The sequence below is a fragment of the Chaetura pelagica genome, unplaced genomic scaffold (assembly GCF_000747805.2).
Source record: "Chaetura pelagica isolate M959 unplaced genomic scaffold, ChaPel_1.0 scaffold69, whole genome shotgun sequence".
NCBI classification, from domain to species: domain Eukaryota; kingdom Metazoa; phylum Chordata; class Aves; order Apodiformes; family Apodidae; genus Chaetura; species Chaetura pelagica.
Genome location: NW_009970724.1, coordinates 8,944,454 through 8,965,369, shown reverse-complemented (window position 1 = coordinate 8,965,369; position 20,916 = coordinate 8,944,454). Strand labels below are relative to the sequence as shown.

The window sequence follows — 20,916 nt, the reverse complement described above, 5'->3', positions numbered from 1 at the left end:
CTAGACCAGCATTTTATTTTTAATATAATACAGTTTTGTGATAAACAGAGTCTTAACTAACAGCATTGTAAATTAAATTGTTGGTGTTGAGGAACTAAACCAGATCTGATCTGTGTACTTCTGCTGTCCTTTTGTTTATATATATTTTGAGGTGTGTACAGTGTCACTTTACATATATCTATTAACCTAGTGTGATGTTTTTGTATTCCCTGCAGATTGTTCTCCCTGCTAGTTTTGTGTTGCTGTCTTTAATACTTACAGTTAGTATTCCTCCATTTGGAGAATATCCTGCCTTAACCTTGCACCCCTGGATCTATGGACAACAGTTTACTTTTTTCAGGTAAGAGGAATCGCTGAATAAAAGTACCTCTGTCATATATACACTCTTTTCTCCCTAGCATTTAGGATAATGAGGCCGTCTTACTGGGCTTTTCTTACTCTCTGTGGTATAAAAAAGGATTAACTCCACTGGAGTAAGCAGATTTAAAATAGCATAAAACTGCTGCAAATGAAGGATACAGCTACTAGTATATCTAACCAATAGTCCTTCCAATACCTTGCTATCTTTGGTACTCTTTTCTTTCTACCTGAATTCATGACCTCAGCACTTACAAAGTTACATGTCCTGCCTAACAGGAGATCCAGAACAGTAAGAAATGTACCTACTCCTGTATTAATAATCTTAGAGAACAATGAGATTCAAGCCTGTCTACTGACCTGTGGTAGATTTATTTATAGTTAGTACAGTATTTGGGCAAAGTTATGGAAACAAGATGAAAGCAGAGGCTCTTAGGTTTTATTAATGCTACTGCTTAGCAGTTTCTCCATACAAAGTATCCTTTAGCTGAGTTGTGGGTTTTCTTGCCTACTAGCACTTTGTCACCTTTCATTCTTCATAGAAACTTCAGCTCTATGCTCTCCAGGTGACTGCACAATTCCACTTTACTCTTCTGATGAACACTTCCTTCACCTTTGCTTCCACATATTCCAAAGCCAAATTTGCATGAAGTAAAAACATATGCAATGCAGAGAAAATTTATAAACAGTGTTTAAGTCCTAGATAGAACTAGCAAAAAGCAGCAAAAGTGAAGGCAATAATTTTGAAGCATTTTCCTTAAGTTTCATACTGAAAGTTCACACAGAACTTTAATTTGTTTTACACATGGTGGTATGTGGAGCTGAGTTTGATATTCAAACTTGTATAACGCTTGGCACTGCAATAGTCTAATGTAGTCTAATGTTATTAATTGCAGACACTTCACTATTAGCTTTGTCTCTTTGGCCTCAGCAAACAAAAATGCAGAATATGATTTTCATCTCCTGATTACTGAGCGTGACAGGTCTGAGAGGGCAGAAATGTGGATTCAAGCCTTTTTGGAGAATATTGCTATAGGACATTGTCAGAAGTCATGCTTTAATATTAGGAGAAAAGGATTTGAAGGGGGGCAGTTGTTTATGCCGTACAACTGTCCTTCACGAGTTGCTGTGTGTATCCAAGTACAATAGTTTGAAAAGATATTTTATAGAGAAAGTTTTATCTTATTCCCTTAGCAATGAACGTCCTGGCAGTGAGCAGATGGTCTCCCTCACTGATGCTTTGCTGAATAAGCCAGGATTTGGAAATCGCTGCATGAAGAATCAGCCTCTTCCGTAAGTTGCTAGCTAATCTCTCTTGAACAAGGTTCTAGCACTGTATTACTAGTGGAACTTGAGTAGTGAAAGAATTAATTGTCTTGACTTTTCACTAGAGCCAATACTTCGGTTATATTGTTGGGAATAATATCTAATACTGGGTCAAAAGTAGCAAACAAACAGTAGGACAACAATGCCAGTGGACTGAGAATGTTTCATAGTGCTCGATGTGCCTAGCTGGAAGCCAGTTCATGTAGCCTTGTATTAAGAATTAGACAACCTTGAAATATATGTCAGGCCAGTGGGCTCAGACACAAATCTTCACAGCTTCTCTGGCACTTCCCATGTGCAAGTCCCCTCAGATTCCTTCTGTTCCCACCCGTGTGTTCAGAAGCAATAGCTTTAGCAATTGTTCAGATAGCAAAGTAGCAAGAGGACAGTGGCTATATGATTTGAAGCTACTCTCACTCTGGAGGACAATGTTAGTAGAGCTCTAGCATTCGTGGTCCTACCCACTTATCCTGCCTGTGAGTCCTGCTCTGCATGGCATGCTGTGCTTTGCCATTTGTTCCTTTTCTCCTGCCTCTCTCCCAGTTGTTATAGCCAGCAACTTGATTCTTCCAGCTGTCCTCTTCTCACTCTTCCACTGGCAGAGCAGGAACAAACAAGAAACTTGAATAATAAAGAGAGAAAAGGTACTGTATGAGCAAGTAAAACGATAGTTGCTTCACAAAGATACGTGTCCACTGCAGATTTCATGTGTACTAACGGGTCAGAAACAGTCTCTTTTCCCTTCAGTGTCCTATCTGCAAACTGAAGACAGTAAACTTGGGAGGAGAATAAAGTTATAAATGTTTGCCAAATACTCTTAAACATTCTTATTATTTATAGCTCACAGGATAAAGGCCGAGAGGAGAATGTCTACTTAGGAGCATTGTAATTTTGTGGATTTCTGAGCTCTCAGGAGCTGTATCTCTGCACAGCTTAAAGAATCTGTTCCTCTACACAGGAACTACCTGTGCAATAATATACCAACTGCCTGGAACACACCTGCTGTTCATCCTAACCTAAGCAGCTTTCTCCTGACCCAGAAGTGGAGCCCAGAGAATCCTTCGCCCTCCTGCAAGTGCAGCAGTCAGAAGAAACTCACGATGTTGCCAGAGTGCCCTGCAGGAGCAGGAGGCCTCCCGCCACCACAGGTAGTGCCCCTGTACCATCAATCTTTGTAGAAAAGTTTCATGGCAAGTGCTGGAAAAGGGATTAGTCTGTAAGTACCTTGTCATGCCTATAAACATGAAAGGAATTGAGTATATTTTTTAAGGGAGCAAGAATTGCTGTAAGTTGGAATTCAGTTTCAGAGGTATTAGAAAAGCTTGCACATTTAAATCAAATTTTATTACTGTTTTAATCCAAAACACAAGCTTTTCATATAGAAGAAAACCACAATTTTTTTAACAACTTATCAAATAATTTTTTTTTATCTTAGTGGGGTTTTTTTAATCTTAACAAACAATCCTGTTTAGAATATTGTCTTTATTTAAAGAAGGGAAGGGAAGGAGGAAAAAAGAAGAAAGGAAGAAAATAAAAACTGTTATGTTTTTTAGTATCATGGAATGAGGTAATCTCATTACAAATTGGAAAAATTAGTGTTGAGTCAATCCCGAATTATTTTTACATGTCCATTTCTCAAAAGAAAGTTCTAAACTAGCAAAATGAGTGCTTGCATGCGCATAAAATGAGTAATGTAATAACTGCTGATGCTCTATGGAGAAGAGAGCTACATTCTCACCTTTTCCTATCAATGAATAATCATAGTAGTGTCCTTTATAAAATTTCCTTGCTCTTTTGAAGAGCAAAGGAAAATTATCGCCTGTTAGTGATTCCATTTTCTAAATGTTTTTCTAACAAGTTAAAGAAAACAGAACTGCAACCACTCTCAGAATAATAGCTAACTGATTCAAAATCTCATTATGCACACTGTTCAACTTCATTATTCCTGTTTTCCAGGCTGCACGTATTAACCAAATGACTAAAATAATTGTAGTTTTAACATTAATGTCACAATCTTAATTAATTTCTGAATCCAAATCCATGGCATACGGTTTCAGCTTGCTTTGTTTTCTCTATTGCTATTTACAAAACAACAAAGCAAATTAATTTGTTTTAAATATCTCCAGAATTCGTGACTATGAAGCAAAAAATTAAATTAATTAAGAGGTTCTATTCTGACCTTATTCACAGCATCTCAAATTATTTCTGATTTTCCAGTAATCCCTGTCCCACAGACAGCCAAAGTTGAATTTTACTAATTGCATGTTTATATATTTGATAGTGAAATTTAGCCTAAAACTTCTCATCCAAGAAGGATGCAAAATTAATTTGTTTCTGAGGATTCTAATTCTCAAAGGAATATGTATTTATTATAATACTATCCTGATAATTTTCCAAGATATGATCATTTTCTTTAACTTTTCAGAAGAAACAGTTCAGATTTTGCCTCCTGGGAAGCAACAGTATGTAAATAATTGTGAGTATGTCTGAGCAGAGACGGCTCATTTAGTGAAGGTCCTAAGAGGATGCCATCAGTTTTCCCGCATCTTCTCTAGAACCAGCTAAACATCTGTAATGGATCTTCTGTGTCATCCGGTACTGCCTCTCTGTGGACAAATGTAGCAACTTCTGCGAAGGTCATTAGACTTAGTTCCTAGGTCGTTCCTAGGTCATTTCAGGTTGCAAGCTTTTGCCATCCAGAACTGCCCAGGAACATTTTATATTCTATCTTGGGATAAACTCAGCAAGTTTGAGGTCTTGCATTTCCTAGAGACCCTGTGTTTGTAAAAGACTCAAAAGGCATAATGGGGCTTCATTTTCAATACAAAAATAGAGTAATTTTCATTCAAAGTACCTAAAATGCCAGTAAAGGTGAAGTTTTTGTGTTAATTTTTACTTCAACTTGCTAAATCACAGAAAAGTACCTTATCTTCACTGGGACCTCAGTTTAATTTAAAATCTTCCTTCTTTCACAATTAAGAAAATGCCTTGAGCAACTTTGGCCCTTATTGCAAATAACTTGGGTCAAGTTTCAGAGTTAAGTGCAACTGTTCTGTTGCAAACTTCAGTGATTTCATTACTTCTTCCGAAATCTTAGTAAAGTAAGGATGTTTGGGCTAGAAAAATGAACGACCCACTCTCATTTCAGAGAAACTATGAACCTGACCACTTCCTCTTAACTAAAGCTACTTTTGTGGTTTTCCTGACAAACATTTAATAGCTTCAGAGACTGTTAATTTTACTGTGATTGATTAGATTTTCTTTTCTTTCTAGAGAGTGCAGCACAGCACAGAAATTCTTCAAGATCTGACCCACAGAAATATTTCAGATTTTCTGGTGAAAACATATCCCACTTTGATAAAAGGGAGGTAGGGTTGATTCTCTATTTTTCACATGCCAGATTTTGTGCCTGGCCATGAAATTCTCATTTAATAATAGCGTAGTACCTGATGTGTCACAGTATTGTGTAGGCTTGAGCATTGTGTCCATAGTCCAAATATGAGAATAGGAGATGCTTATTTCAGAGGAATTAAATTATTTTAATTTGTGTAATTGGTTAATCCTTTTTAGGCAGAGCTAAGTCTCAGTGTTGATAGAAAGCCACTTCAATGGTAATCGTGTCAATGGAGAGAAAACTGGTGCCTCTGCACAGCACAGTGAACTGCCTTGCAGAGATACTAGTTTGTGTCCCTGAAGAACTGTAGCCTCACCAGCATGACCATCTGCCTGAGTTAATCATCACTTGCTTCCCAGGACTATAAGAGCCAGAGGACAATGTTACATAGATACATCTATGAGCAAACTCCTCAGCCTGCCTGAATGTTGTGCTTGGTGATTAGCTGTGCAGTGTCCGTGGCCGATTATTTCTGATTCAGGCCTTGCTACCTTTCCCGTTCCCAGCAGAGTTCTTCAAATTCCTGTTATATTAGCTATGTGCTGGCTCTGCCTTTGACTGATTCCTCTTAGGACATGTCACAATTTCTTTAGATACATCTTCTAAATAATTTCATGATGGATTTAGGATAGTGTGTGTCACTGTAGAAATCTTGCTTCTCTCTGTATGAACTGGAGGTGAATCATCTCAGAAAACAAAAAATCCACTGCACGAAATACCAAAAGTCCTGGCAACCCTGCAACTCAAAGTAATCAGCAGCAATTAAAAAATAAAGTTAATAAAACAAAAAGCAAACCAAGACAAAAGTTGACAAGGGGAAACTGGGTATTTGCAAAGCATAGGAAATCACCTTTGGTTTCTATTTAAGCCTGTCAATACCATTGACTTTCCTTCAGTGCATTAAGAGAGATGATTCTCTTTGTTTGTTTCAGCTTGAAGAGCAAATACTGGGTCAATGAGCAAAGGTAAGAAACCAATTCACAGATTATGGTAGTAAATAAAGGAACCATGAATTTCTGTTTAACCAGGGAGCCTCACAGTATTTCTCTGAATGGACAAGGGGAATTGTGACAGATAGTATAGAACAAAGATTACTTTGGCAGGAAATAAGTTAGGGGTCAGCAAGGGTTTTATAAAGAAAAGGGGTTATATTTGGATTATCCCCTCTAGGCTGAAGGCAAGAGGCACACAATGGAACTATCACAGTTTTATTATCTACAAGAGTCAGACTAATGGGATCTGAGAGACAGAAAGTTACAGTACAATAATGCATTACATTGCAATAGCTCTCTGACACAGGTCTTTCAAAGTGCAGCAGAAAACCCTCCAAAAAAAGGACCTGAGTAAGATGAAACATAGGCACCAGTCTATCAGATACAGAAGTAACCACCACAGTTTCTCATCCCTGCTCTGAACATCATAGAATCATAGAATCCTAGGGGTTGGAAGGGACCTTGAAAGATCATCTAGTCCAACCCCCCCTGCCAGAGCAGGGTCACCTAGAGTACATCACATAGGAACGCATCCAGGTGGGTTTTGAATGTCTCCAGTGAAGGAGACTCCACAACCTCCCTGGGCAGCCTGTTCCAGTGCTCTGTCACTCTCACAGTAAAAATTTTTTTCCAGATATTCACCTTGAACCTCCTATGCTCCAATTTGCACCCATAACATGTGCTGTAGTCATAAAAAGGTGCTCCACTTGTGCTCCAAGCTAATGCAGAATCATCCGCTAGCCCCAGTATGATGTCAACACTGCAGATACTTAGAAAGATGACTGATTAGCATGAAGAACTTACTGATGTAGTTTTTCATCAGCAGTAGAAATTCACTACAAAAGTAGCGATGACTGGCTTCTTTCATGTAATATCTGCTTGTTCATTTGTAAACATTACTTTATATAGGATGGTTCATGTCATGAAGTAGTATTTATCATTATGGAGTATTGGCTGGCAACAACATTAGTGAATATCTGCTCCTCTCAGGGCAACTGAATTTTAACTGAGGTCCATGCTGTCCGCGGTCTTCCATGCTGCCCACACAGTTATATGTCAATTGTACTGATTTAAAGATTTTGCACTGTAGAAATAAGTTTCTCCAAGTCTTGTATCTAAATAAGAACTTTCTCATGAACCCCTCAGAAACTGATAGAACTTGTATTATTTGCAAGCCCTATAAAGACCTAATACAACTTTTTAGAAAAAGGATGGGGATTGTTCATTAGATAATGTATAAAAATGAAACCTACGTTGAATGGATTTTTAGTATTTATGGTAATGTACAGAATGTTGGGTCTGTGGTGCAAGAGACTGATGACGTTGTTCTCTTTGTTAGATATGGAGGAATTTCTATAGGAGGAAAGCTTCCAGTCCTTCATGTTTCTGGAGATCAAGTTGTCAATTTTTTTAGTGATCTTGGCCGAATGATGAACTTAACAGGAGTAAGCAAGATTTCTTTATTTGTTTGTTCTTTTATTGAAGAATTGTTTCCAAGCTGAAAACCTGCAGTACTAGGTTTTGCCCAAACAGCTGATCTTCAGCATTTTCTTTTTTATTTTTAGGGACAAACTTCACTGGCTGCTGCTAAAGAAATGTCTAATTTCCTTAAATACATGGAAACTGAAGATAATATTAAGGTATTCACTGAAAGTAGCCTGCTAACTCACAGTCTTTCTTGACATAAACTTCAAATCGTGATAATATTGATAGTGGTATTCTCAGATGCAAGAAGATCTGAAATACTGTAATTACTATAAGTAATATGGGACAGTGTTAATGCAAAGTTATTTCTTACATGAGATTTTTCTAACCATGTTCTTAGTACTTCTTGCTGTCTTAAATCCTTCTGAATAGGACACATTCTGCTAAAATTTAAAATGTGCTTCTGTAAAATCCCTTGACGGTGGTTGTCCAACCCTTTTAAAAGCATAATATGTGAGACTACTGGACTGTGGCTAAGAGCTGTGAATTCCTAGTGCTGGATTCTCCCCTGAGGACAATGGCCACCAAAGTATATAAAAGGCAGCCAAGTTTTCTCTGGCAGCTCAAGGTTATTAGTGAAGGCTTCTTAAATTAATCTATGTTTTCTGTCTCTTTTAGGTGTGGTTTAACAACAAAGGCTGGCATGCTATGGTTAGTTTCCTTAATGTAGCAAATAATGCAATCCTTAGAGCTAATCTGAAGGCTGGCCAAGGCCCTGAGGAATATGGGATCACTGCTGTAAACCATCCTCTGAACCTCACTAAGGAGCAACTCTCTGAAGTCACTGTGTAAGTCAGCCTGTGCTTTGCTGCTGGCTTTTACCCCCCTCCCTTTCCTGGCAGCTTGCCACCACCAGTGTGCTCACACTCTGAGGAGAAACAGTTCCATTGACAGAAAAGGGCTTTTCCTGAAATTTTGTTTAGTCAAGAATTAGATATAAAATTTGTTCTTTTCTGTCTCATCATATTTCTGTAAGAGTTCATTCCCATCTTATGTAGAAGCTATGATCATTGGTTATACATGATTACATGTTTCTGTTGATTCTCAAGCACAAAGATTCTGAAGTCTTTGTTCATGCTCCATTGTGAAATAACTCAGAAATCATCATCAAAAAAGGAGTTAGAAATTGCCCTTACTTGATGACAGGTAGGCAGCAGTCCACAGCCTCCATCTTGGTGCTAAGGACAGCACACAGGTAGACTTTCAATGGCATGTAGTAGGGTTGGTGTATTCCAGAATCTAGAAGGCATAATTTCTTGAAAAAGTCACCCCTAAGAAGACATGACTTCCCACTCATGTCTCCTATTAAGTTCAGAATTCAGTAAAACTAAAAACTTCTGCCTTAGCACAGAGACATTCTGTGCTTCATCTCACCGTCTGCAATTTCCCTCTTTGAGTCCCTCTTTGTCAAGCTCCTGGAGCACTTCATCTATTGTGCCGTAATGTCTAGTTTGAGTTACACCACACAGGAAAGGCTGTCACACAGACCTATATATAGGAGTTGAGCTATTCCAGAGAATCAAGGCAAGTGAAAAATCAGGGAATGGTGCCACCAGCATCCATATTTGTTAGCTACAGTCCCCAGCACAACTTGGAAGAATACACTAGCACATTTTGAAACAGAATAAGTCTTCTGCTTCGGAAATAACCCTGATACTTCTAGATCTTAAAATTCCCTTCGGATTTCCCAAATTCTAATCTAGTGTTGTGTTGCATCCATTCCCTTGCTCACAGTCCCTTCTCATGCTCTGTTTTAGGCTGACCACTTCAGTGGATGCTGTTGTTGCCATCTGCGTGATTTTTGCCATGTCCTTTATACCAGCCAGTTTTGTTTTGTACCTGATTCAAGAACGTGTAACAAAAGCCAAGCATCTACAGTTTGTCAGTGGTGTGAGCCCTGTGATCTACTGGCTAACTAATTTCATGTGGGACATAGTGAGTAACTGCTGCTCTGATTTCATAGCCTGCAATTATTCCTGAGTTTGGGTGAACTGGGGACTAATCAGTGAAGGTGATTCTGAGCATTGCAAAGCATTCATTTCTGTAAATGTTTCTCAGATAGCATGCTAAGGATCTGACCTCCTAACTAACTGCAGATGTAGAAATTAAATCAGGTGCAAAACTCATTACTCAACTAATGGAGCTGAAATTGCTGTAATCTTAGGGTTTCCAGTCCATACAACTGAAATGTATAATGAAGTATAACTTACCACAACAGGGGAAAGCCCATTTGCCTGATACTAATCACTCCCATCCTCCAGAAAAACCATAACATGTCTCAAGATATTGAAGAAATCTAAGTGTGAGATTCACAAGCTGCTGGAACAGTAGCTCAAGGTCAGACAAAATACTTTAGGGTGTCTAAAATAACATGGATGTATTTGTTTAGGTCACTGAATCATGTTCACTGTGTTGTTACAAAAGGATTTAGACCACAGGCCAAGGCTTGCTTAGACAGGATTCAGCAACACTCTCATTTCTCCTCAGGCCACTTTGTCACAAAGGAGCAAATTCTTTGCCTGGTTGAGGCACAGCAAGGGGCTTGTTTTCTAGCCATGCATTCTCAACAAGAGAGCAGCCAAGGGCTTATGCAATAAGAAAAGCATGAACAAGGAATGGAAAAAATTAAAAAGAAAAAAATTGAAATAACTGAAAAGCCCAAAACTCTTTGGGCTTCAGAAGGTGCTCTTTCAGGAGAAGGTAAAGCAGAGCATTGATTTAGTAAATGAGGGAAAAGAAGCAGGTCTCTGAGTTCCTGTCCCCTGCTGGTCACAGCAGCTTCCCAATAGCTACCTTTACAGGAATTCTACTTGGCTGTGGCGCTTGGCAGCATGTCACAAAGATATTAATTTATGTTAGTAGTTCTGTGGAACACCACCTTCCATTCTGCATGGGAAGCTCTGTGCATTGCAGTAGACAGCCCTACTAACACTGAACAGAGAAACAGAAGGGCAGTGGCCAAGCATACTCACTTTAGTCTCCTCCCAGGAATGTGGCTCAAGTAGTCAGCTTTTTCCCTCCTACGCAGCCTTTGCATCCCCAGAATCTGCATTTCCTCTGCATGCCCACAGCCTCTTTCTGTGTGCAGTCTGCCAACAGAACCATGAAATAATTGGCTCCCAAACCATAACCTAAGAAACAACAATACATGTATTTTTGATCAACAGTCTGATAAAAAAATTTTCAGAAAAATGTTGGGTGCTGCCAGGGACCCCTCGATCCAAAAGCTTAAGTGTAATTAGTCTAGCTCATCAGTTCCAGTGTTTCTCTATACCAAATCCTTTTGGAACAATATTTAGGATCTGGGTATGTTTGCAGACCTTCTCAGGTCTTACACTGGTCTTCACCCTGTGATGTGGCAGGTGAATTATGCGCTGAGTGCTGGAATGGTTGTGCTCATATTTGCTGGATTCAACAAGAAAGCGTACACTTCTCCGACTAACCTCCCTGTGCTTGTTGCCTTGCTGCTTCTGTATGGGTGAGTGTTCAAGGTTGTTCCTGCATATGGGGCCCTGTATTTCACATGAGAAGGATTTCATATTATTGAGCTTGGAACTTGGAGAAATACAGCTTTAAAGAGTAAAACTGAGTGGGTACTAGACAGGTTAGAATGGGATTCTCTCCCTGTGCCTGGATAGTTACACACTCTGTCTGGCCACGTGCTGTGAAGGAGATTTTTTGTCACTGCCTTACGTTTTTAACCATTAAATGTTATCCTTACAGGGAAATATATTGGTTCAGTTTGTTGCTTTGTCTCATTGACAGCCAATACTAAAACATTTTTCAGCGTTTAACCCAAGGGCAAAGAGTACTGATTGTTCAATTATTTTTTTTTAACTTCAAAGGAGCATTTTTGTTGGCAACACAGCATTTTGTAAGGCTGACTGAAATTCATGTTCTCTCATTTAATTAGTGATCATATGTAAAATCTTATTCCTGATAGCCCTGCAGCTGATGTGGTCTAGGCAAAATGATTGACCAGATCTGTTTATAGAGTTAATGAAAGAAATTGAGCTTTTCACATCCTCCTATGTATATCACAAATTAGGCCTAAGAAGGAACAGTTCTTTTCTGGGCAGGCTACTTTAACTTTTCATGTCCTTTAAATGACAATCCCAAGAAAATGCAAAGCATTGTCATAATTTAATCTCTGTAAAATAATCAGTGTTTAAAAATGGAATCAGAATACTGATTTGTTTCGTTTTCCATTATTATCTTTGTGAAGTGCAACAGTGGTATCTTTAAGTTGTCTGTGGCTCTGAGTATTTCTTTAAAATATAGTAAGTAATAGCTGTTCAGATGGACATTCAAAATGTGTTTGCCTATTTTAAAGCATCTACCAAGGTGAAATTTTCAGAAAAAATATAATCACATGGTTGTCACTTCAATAATAATTTCACAATTTGGTACTCAAAAAAAAAAAAAAAAAAAAGCAAGCAAAAAATTCAAATTAATTCATAGGATCACTTATATTAGCCCTTGCATCCAGCTGTAGTCACAATGCACTTTCTGATCAGGCATGTCCTGTGCTGTGAAGAAATTCAGGTGGTTGTTACTGCATTCTTCCTAGTCAGTGTGATTGTTGCTAAGCATTGTAAACTTATTCCAAGGGGAATATTCCTCTTGTGCTGTTGAATATGCATTTGCTATGTCCCAGAAATCATGTCACAGGAAGCTCCAAATCAGGAGTAAAAAAAAAACCACCAGTGGTAGAGAACTTTGAACAGTCTCTGATTTCTTTGAACAGTTCCAAAGGCTGAAGATTATCTAGCAAAGCAGTGCGTTGTATTTGCTTTATGTAATATGTCTGTTTCTCCTGCCCAGTGTACAGTCCAGGAGGATGTGCAAGGATGCCTGGGGTGATGATAACCTTGTTAGAGTAAAGTTTTTCAATTTTAGCAGTTTCTATTGGCCTGCATTTTAGCAGAAGAAAAAAAAAAAAAAACAGTAAGCAGAAAAAACTTATCTAGTAACCAGGGAAAGAATATTGTAGTGACATCTCTGGTTGGTTACATCATTTCATTGCACTTGGGATGAGAAGGAAGCTCAACTTTGTGTTTTGAGTAGGCCAACTGACATGAGAATGCTGAGAAGCTGTTATAATAGGTTTTTCTATCTTTTTCATGCAGGTGGGCAGTAATACCCATGATGTACCCTGCTTCTTCTTTCTTCAGTGTTCCTAGCACTGCTTATGTTGCATTGTCTTGCATTAATCTCTTTGTGGGGATCAACAGCAGTGCCATTACATTCATCCTGGAGTTATTTGAAAATAACCCAGTAAGTAATGTTTTTGTTGATACCTGGGTTTACAGAACTGCACAGAGGGTGTTCAAGGCTAACTGTCTGTAGCAATAATTGTCTTTCTCTACCTTGCCATTTTTCTGGCAGTAAGTAAGTGAGTGAGGAACTTGCTGAGTAACTGTAAGGACAGGTGAGCAGAATAACCCAGAGAAGTAACTCAGGGCAATCAGTATCTTGGGCTACACACACAAGGAATGACATTGAATACTTTTCAACCCTATGAGCAAACTTCTGTATGCTTTGATAGCTGAGGAGGAAGAGACATGGCACTTTGTGCTTGATTCTGCAGCTTGGGTTGCACAGGAAGAGGTAGATAGTAGAAAATCAGTCACCAGTATGTAAGGAAAGACACTCCTGCTAGTCATGGTATTAGAGGAGATGTTCTACTTATAGCATTTTGAGAATTGCCCAAAAATAGTTTAACACCAAGAAAGTGACAGAAAGTACAAGAATAGACAGAAAACAGTGAGTGCCAAAATTAGGTTTTAGAAAGGCTAAGAGGTCAGCTTATAAAATAGTTTTGACTTGTGTGTACTACTAGTACCACCTCTAGAGTTCCTGATACTCTGGCCACTGAGACTGACACCCTTTTTACATCTGACAGCAATCCTGTTAGTTATCATTACTGATAGTACATTTTCAAACACCATGTGCTGATGAAGCATTGTTGTTTGCAAGGAAGGAGAAACGGGTCTTCTTGGTCCAGTTAACATTTTCAAGGGCCAACTTCACAATATTTTCTGTCCTTGGTGTTCCTGCATTCTCAGCCATGCTGCTCGATAGCACAGGGTTCAATCTAGTGCCACTCAGTCTGTAGGACAGCAGGCCAGTATTGTTATCTTCAAGAACACACCTCAATTGTAGACACTGTGTCTCCAGGGGGAAAATTGCCCTTCTCTGGATGCAGTGCTGATGCAGCCAGGCTGCTACTGGCACTTACACTGTTTTGAGTATCTTCACATTGCACCAAGGTCTACTGTGTAGTTATGCCCAGACACTGGTACTTTTAATATTTTGTCAGTCCTGATTATGGAATATTCTAGCTATAAAGATGATGTGACTGAAAAATACTACTCTTTCTTGTTGCTCACAGTTGTTTTGTATAATAGCTGACACCAGAATTACTTCTACTCCATGGAGAAGTACTTCATTACAAAGATTGATTTCTCTCCCAATTGGCAGTTTTCCAAAAGCACCCTGTCTGGTGCAGTGTGTTGCCAGCGTTCTTCTGTGCTGCATTTTAGGCTGTGGATGCTTTGGGTGTAAGTTAGTAAGTACTCTTTCGCTGTTGTAAGAACACAGAACATCAAGATTCTGTGACATGATGAAGAACTTCCACTCATGTTGCTATATTTTCTTGGAGAGGTGTAGTTTCAGCTTCTTATTATGTTATTTCTGTTTCTTATAGTCTTTGATAAGGTTTAATAAAACATTGAAAAATGTGCTGATTGTCCTCCCACATTTTTGCCTGGGCCGTGGACTCATTGACTTGGCTATGAACCAAGCTGTGACTGAAGTATATGCCAGGTTTGGTAAGTAAGAGCCAGTAAGCAACAAGTTATATCAGTGTCACGTGTCCTGACCTCGGATGCAATGGCTGGAAGCTTTACCTTGGAAAATTAGTGGCTGTTTCTGACATTCTCCCTTTGACATCATCAGGTTCATGAAAAGTATGAAAGTTCAGCCTCTCTGAAGGAATCACAGCTTCTGATACAGCTGCCAGAGCTCTGTGGCCCAACCAGTAGTCTGTATTGGAAATGAATCAATTTGTTCAGTGCCAGACTCTGGTGTCTTTTTATCACTTGTTCTAAAGTCCTTAGATTATTACAGGAGGCTATATACTATTTCCTTTCATTTAGGTATTTCAGCAGTCCTTGTGTTAATGCTTGAAATGGCTGCTGTTCTTCAAATGCATCCTCCTGGGATATGGCTATCTTTGATATCAGACAACTGCTTATTAAAAGAGTGGTCATATAGAAGAATTCACCTGTTTCAGATCAGAAAAATGTGTCTTTCACATTATCCATATAAATTTCATGTTGTGATATCCAGATTAGTGTATATTCAGAGAGCTTATATTCATTTTTGCTCCCAGGTATCAGCTGAGCTTGGAGTGTATTTTCTCAAGAATCTTTATAAGACACTTGAAAAGGAAAACATTGCCTGGCCATGATAAAATAAATTACAGATTTTCATCCTAAGCTATTATGATTATGCCTTTTGTTCTGAGGAGCAGCGTTTTGTATCAGAAGTATTTCACCTTGCTTTCTGGTGGTCTTTCTCCAAAGGTGAGGAGCATGTTTCCAATCCTTTTCAGTGGGACTTTGTTGGAAAGAACCTGTTTGCCATGGCTGTTCAAGGGTTTGCATACTTCATTTTGAATCTCCTCATACAGCATCGTTTGTTCTCCACAAAATGGTATGTCTGAAATCTTGTGTTAATGTTCTTTTATTAACAGGGTGTCTTTGTTTTCTCTATATGCCTCTTTTTTCTTTCATTTTCTCTTAATTTCTCTGGGGTTTTTTTTTGTGTGTTTAATTGCCTGATTTCATCCCAATTTTTTGATGTCCTGATTCATGAAAGTAAATGTGTATTATCGTAACAGGATTTAAATATAATATCGTTAAAGATTTTTTTTCTTGAATTAAGACTTTAAAGTTGTTGGTTTTTATTAGATTAAGACACCGTAATAGTGAGATTACAAAATTACTTATAAAGTGTGTAGTGTTGTAAGCACTGGCATGAAGTACTAGCCTGGCATCCTGAGAGGAATTCTAGGCCATTGCACAGGACAGTTGCAAACTGGACATTGTGCAAACATCTCTCTACTTTGGAAATGTGCCTCTATCTCAAGGAAAGCAGCTCCTCCCAGGTGTGAGGGGGTCATTCACTCCTGTTTGAGAATGCCAACAAGCACACTAATTGGTACAGTTATAAAAATACTGTCTTACAGGGAGGTGCACTCGAAAGACCTGCAGTTGGACTGTCACTAGCCTCTAAAGAGCAGCCAAATAGTGAAAGCTGAGGCTGAGGGGGCACGTTATGTCCTAACAGTCACTGACAAGGCATGCTCTTTTGAGTTACATTTTTAGTACTTATAAATGAGCTTTAAAAGGTCCAGGGATTCTTCCAATAGCAGGAATACTCCAGCCAATGTCACACTGAGAAGTTTCAATCCCACTGCTTCCACAACTCACATTTTTGGCAATTGATTAGCTGTTGTTTTGCATTGTTATTCTGACTACACCCAGGGCAACTCATTGCTTCTGCAGTCAGTATCTTGGGTTTTTTCAGGCTTGCTGAAACTGCCATGTTACCTATTGTTGATGAAGATGAGGACGTTGCAGAAGAAAGAAAAAGAATTTTGAGTGGAGGAAACAAAACAGATATCTTAGAATTACAAGAATTGACCAAGGTAATATTTTGAGAAGAATTAAACAAATGAGTTTAGTGAAAATATATTCTTTCAGAATGTATTTCAGCTGTGGATTCAGATGATATTGTTTTCAAAATCAATCTTGTGCCTTAGAAAAGAACATTTTAGAAGTCAAGGGTTGATGTGTTATTTGGCTTTCTTTTGATTAAAAATCAAACCACAGGCAAGTCCAGCAAGTACAGTGCAACCCTCACTGCTTAAGGTTCTTTTTTTTTTTACCTCACGCTATCTGACATGATTGTTATCTATTGAGTGTTCATTTCTACTACAAATGTCTTCTTCTGCAATGCTGGTTTTTCCCATAAATGGGTTTCAATATCAAGTTAACCTATTTGGTTGCTTTCATTTTGAGGACTATAGTTATTGTTAATTTATCTTCTTTCCAGACTTTGAAGGCATCTAAATTATGCTATCAGAATGCATGCAAGCTTGAGCTACAGAAACACAAAAATTATACACATTGCTGGGATCTCATGAATAGAGAACTGGAGTATTATTCTTCAGACTATCTTGCTATATTGAAATGTCAGAGATACTTTGTCCCAGCAAAGTGTCAGGTCTGTCTCCTAGTGATAGAAATATGAAGTAAAAGGCTGCATGCAGGAAAAAATAGTATTGTTAGGGGTCATTATAAATGTATTTAATGTAAATTAATTTCTGACTTATAGAATGCTTGCTCTTTTTAATTTTTTATTTACTCCTGTCTTGGTTCTAAAGTTGTCCTATCCCAATAGCATTGAACTAAAAAATTCAGCAGATTGTCTTTGCTGCAGATGTCTTGGAATACAATGTTATTCTTTTTCTGTCCATTTAGATTTATGCTGGTAGGCGGAAGCCTGCAGTGGACAGACTCTGTGTTGGCATCCGTCCCGGAGAGGTAGGTTGTTCAATAACACTAGATCATATTCCATGCATCAGTTCTGACTTCATGTCCCTGCTGATTATCGAGTTGGAAATACTAAAGAATGTCATAAATTTTGTAATCTAGTGCTTTGGCCTTTTGGGAGTGAATGGTGCTGGCAAAACAACAACATTCAAAATGCTGACTGGAGATACTGAAGTGACATCTGGAGATGCTATAGTGGCTGGCAATAGGTAAGTACCTTAAAATAAGTGTGACAGTCCTTTTACTGGGGTGGAACTGCCCAGATCATAGACTCAATGACTCAGCAGCTCTTTTCAGTTTCATGGCACTGAGACACACCACAGCTAACACACACTGGCACTTCATACTTTTAACACTCTATTGTAAAACCTGTGGATAAGTTGTAGTAATGCTACCAGTTGGTCACGGCAATCAAATCTAATGTCAAGAGCTTGATAACCAGTCCAACAATGTAGTTTGATCTGAGCTTTGGGACTTTTCTCTGTCTATTTCTAACATCTTTGTTTACACAGTGCTGGTATAATATAATCAGTGGACACAGCATGATCTGGTGTTCATTTATGTTGGTTTAGTTCCAGGTTGTGTGCCTTGGTTTGTTGGGCATAGTTGGGATTTGTTTCTTTGTCCCTTGATGTGATTTGAACAATAGCTATTTTGGTGCCAGGACATGGTCCTGGGCAACTGCTCTTGGTGACCCTGCTTCAGTATGGTGGGTGATCAAGAGGTCCTCCCCAGCCCCTTTCCAACCTCAACCATTCTGTGATTTTGTACTTCCACTACTACTACCAATGCTGATTTAGATGAGAATGTTGCTTGCTGTTCTGTATAGACAGATATTTCAGTAGGATGTTGTATCAGGAAGAATTTGTTCTCCTCTTACAAGAGTTTTTGCACCAGAAAAGAAAGATTTTATTCAAACTGTCCATCTCTCTCCTAAAGCTAGTATTGTAGAACTCAGATTCTTTTCTTTGTTTCTCCAGTATATTGACCCACATTTCTGATGTCCATCAAAACATGGGATACTGCCCTCAGTTTGATGCCATTGATGACCTGCTCACAGGACGAGAACATCTCTACCTATACGCACGCCTGCGGGGGGTTCCAGCAGAGGAAGTCAAGAGGGTAAAGCATTCTTACTTTTGACTTATATACAGAGTTATGGTGAATATTTTTTTATAATTAATGGAGTTCATAACATGCCAGAATTTCCAAGGTGGGCTTGCCATTCTGTGTGTTGAAGCCCTGGGAACAATTCCTGTCCTTTGAACAGGTAAGTGCAAGGCTGTGCTATTGAATGCAGGTTCTTAGGTATTAAAGGTACTTGACAACTGCGGCACCAACTCTGGAAGGATAAAGATGTGATTTCTGTGACTCAGAACTGCACTGGTGGCTGTTTTGTTCGTGTCTTTGAAGTTGTTTACGTTTAAGAGAGAAAACATCAAGAAGATTTCAGAAGAAAATAATTTAAATTTTTGCACAGATAGGATGTCTACAGCTGAGGCTGGTTTTATGTCTTTCCATCAAATAGTTAGAATTCCTCTTGTCATCATAAAACTTTTTGACTCCCCTGCTCCAGTTCTAAAATGAATGTACTAAAACTCAGAGGACTGCCATGTCTATGCTAGAAGAGGGATTTGTCAGCAATCTCATCTGTTATACATCAGCTGCTGCATGAAAAAGACTGTCTCTCTCATAGGTCGCCGAATGGGGCATCCAGAAGCTGGGACTTCCTATGTATGCAGACCACCTGGCTGGTACCTACAGTGGTGGCAACAAGCGCAAGCTCTCCACTGCCATTGCACTGATAGGCTGCCCACCACTTGTCTTGCTGGTAAGTGTCATGGCTACATAGCTCTGTGGTAATACAATATGACATCTCATAAAACTACTACTAAAGAGGTACAAGGATGTTTATGACAGTCCTTGCAAGCTCTTTTCTTCCCTCAACTCACATCTACTTCAATGTAATTCTGAGTTCTTTAATTTCAGGGATACACTGGGATACATAACTATGTCTCCAAGGGACTCCAAGTGATTATGAAAGGATGATGATCTTCAACAAAGCATTATTTCAGACAAAATCTATAGTACAGACAAATCTGAATTTAAATCCATGTTTGGTTTCAGTCTGCCATTTCTTGTCGGAGTATAACCACTTTGGTAAAAGATGATCTTACAACATATACCTTGCTGCTTTATCCAGCAGAACAAAGGAATATAGCTACATTGTTGTAGCCCTTTTAATATCTTTGGAATAAAGTATAAAAAATTATACTAAACAATACAAATGCTGAAATGTAGTTTTTGTTAAACAACATTAAGTTATCTGATAATTGCATATCTCCAGGGAAAATCTAAATGCAATTACTACAAAAAATATTTATTTGGATTATAATTTATCACCTTAATTTGTAGGCTAAAAAGAAACATTTTAACAACATTTTAATAGCATATTACATTTAATATGCCCTTACATATATTCTGCCTGTATGTAGTCAAACAGCCAGATAAAATGTTTTCTCATAATTTCTTAAGACAAAATGTTGAATGAACATTTTTTTTTCTCCAAAGTTTCTTAACATTTGTTGTTACTACCTAGAGTAAGATTACTTTCTTTATTTCTCCAGCATGTTGACCTACAACTAACTCTAATGTCCATCAGAACATGGGAGCCAAACATGACACAATTTGATGTAACTGCTACTGCATGAGTCTCTTTCCATTTATTTTTATTTTGGCTTCTAAATATTTTTAGAATGTGGCATCACAAATGCTTATATTTCATATATCTAAGACCCTAGGCTGGGGACTGCCTTGGCTGCAGTGGTCACTGCATTCCTCCTTGTAGCTGTGATCTGCACAGACAGCATTACATTTTCACCTGCAGTTTCTTGTACTTGTTTCCTTACTGCTTTGTGCCAGGAGTCCATTAGTAGCAGTTCAGTCATGCTTTCTCAAGGCGCAGTTTTAAGTAAGGCTAAGGCCCAAACACATGATGACTTGATTCTAAATGGATTTTCCTTTCCTTATCTGTTTCTCTGACTCTAATTATCTCAATGTCTCCCTTACAGGATGAACCAACTACTGGAATGGATCCTCAGTCCCGGCGCCTCCTGTGGAACTCCATCGTCAGCGTCCTCAGAGATGGGCGAGCTGTGGTTCTAACCTCACATAGGTAAAAATGGTTAGCATTCAGAATCCCAGAGCAGCTGAAGTTAATCTGCTGCCTTTTATCTCAAACATCTGTTCTTTTTTTTGAAAGTATGGAAGAATGTGAGGCCCTCTGCACTCGTTTAGCCATCATGGTAAAAGGTACCTTCAAATGCCTGGGCACGATTCAGCAGCTAAAATGCAAGTAAGTAAAATATTTTAATGTTTTTTTAATGGGAAACCTTAGTTTATGTGACATGTACTGTTCTTACATGCAATCCAATCTGAAGAGTTGTTATTTAAAGAGATCCATTTCTGGGTGCAGCTCTGTGGTATCCTAGAAAATTTGAGCAGACCTCATTTTGACTCTTAGATGTTACACACCTCAGTAGGGCAAATACAGGACTTCCTACAAAGCTAGATCTTACGCATTATCTTTCAGATACTGTTAATGTTTTCATAGCTGCTGAAAATTAATTTCCTTCCTGAATAATGAATCCATCTCTTCATCCAACTCCCAAATCCACATGTGCTTCCCAGGTTTGGAGATGGCTACATTGTCACTCTGAAAATCAAAGCTCCAAAGCCT

General features: G+C 38.6%; 1 protein-coding gene across 1 annotated transcript in view; it reads left to right on the top strand.

Moving 5' to 3' along the window:
• The window catches only part of ABCA4 (ATP-binding cassette, sub-family A (ABC1), member 4), a 69,997-nt gene that overhangs the window by 47,609 nt on the left and 1,472 nt on the right, over positions 1-20,916 (top strand). Inside the window, exons 28-49 of the mRNA XM_010006767.1 lie at positions 216-340; positions 1,552-1,650; positions 2,340-2,342; positions 2,642-2,831; positions 4,957-5,051; positions 6,010-6,042; positions 7,409-7,514; positions 7,635-7,709; positions 8,173-8,342; positions 9,312-9,489; positions 10,917-11,032; positions 12,684-12,831; positions 14,264-14,387; positions 15,144-15,273; positions 16,150-16,270; positions 17,106-17,168; positions 17,280-17,386; positions 18,158-18,299; positions 18,874-19,008; positions 20,249-20,352; positions 20,440-20,532; positions 20,868-20,915. Coding sequence (XP_010005069.1) covers positions 216-340; positions 1,552-1,650; positions 2,340-2,342; positions 2,642-2,831; positions 4,957-5,051; positions 6,010-6,042; positions 7,409-7,514; positions 7,635-7,709; positions 8,173-8,342; positions 9,312-9,489; positions 10,917-11,032; positions 12,684-12,831; positions 14,264-14,387; positions 15,144-15,273; positions 16,150-16,270; positions 17,106-17,168; positions 17,280-17,386; positions 18,158-18,299; positions 18,874-19,008; positions 20,249-20,352; positions 20,440-20,532; positions 20,868-20,915 — 2,405 coding nt within the window. The remainder of the gene's footprint in view (positions 1-215; positions 341-1,551; positions 1,651-2,339; positions 2,343-2,641; positions 2,832-4,956; positions 5,052-6,009; positions 6,043-7,408; positions 7,515-7,634; positions 7,710-8,172; positions 8,343-9,311; positions 9,490-10,916; positions 11,033-12,683; positions 12,832-14,263; positions 14,388-15,143; positions 15,274-16,149; positions 16,271-17,105; positions 17,169-17,279; positions 17,387-18,157; positions 18,300-18,873; positions 19,009-20,248; positions 20,353-20,439; positions 20,533-20,867; position 20,916) is intronic.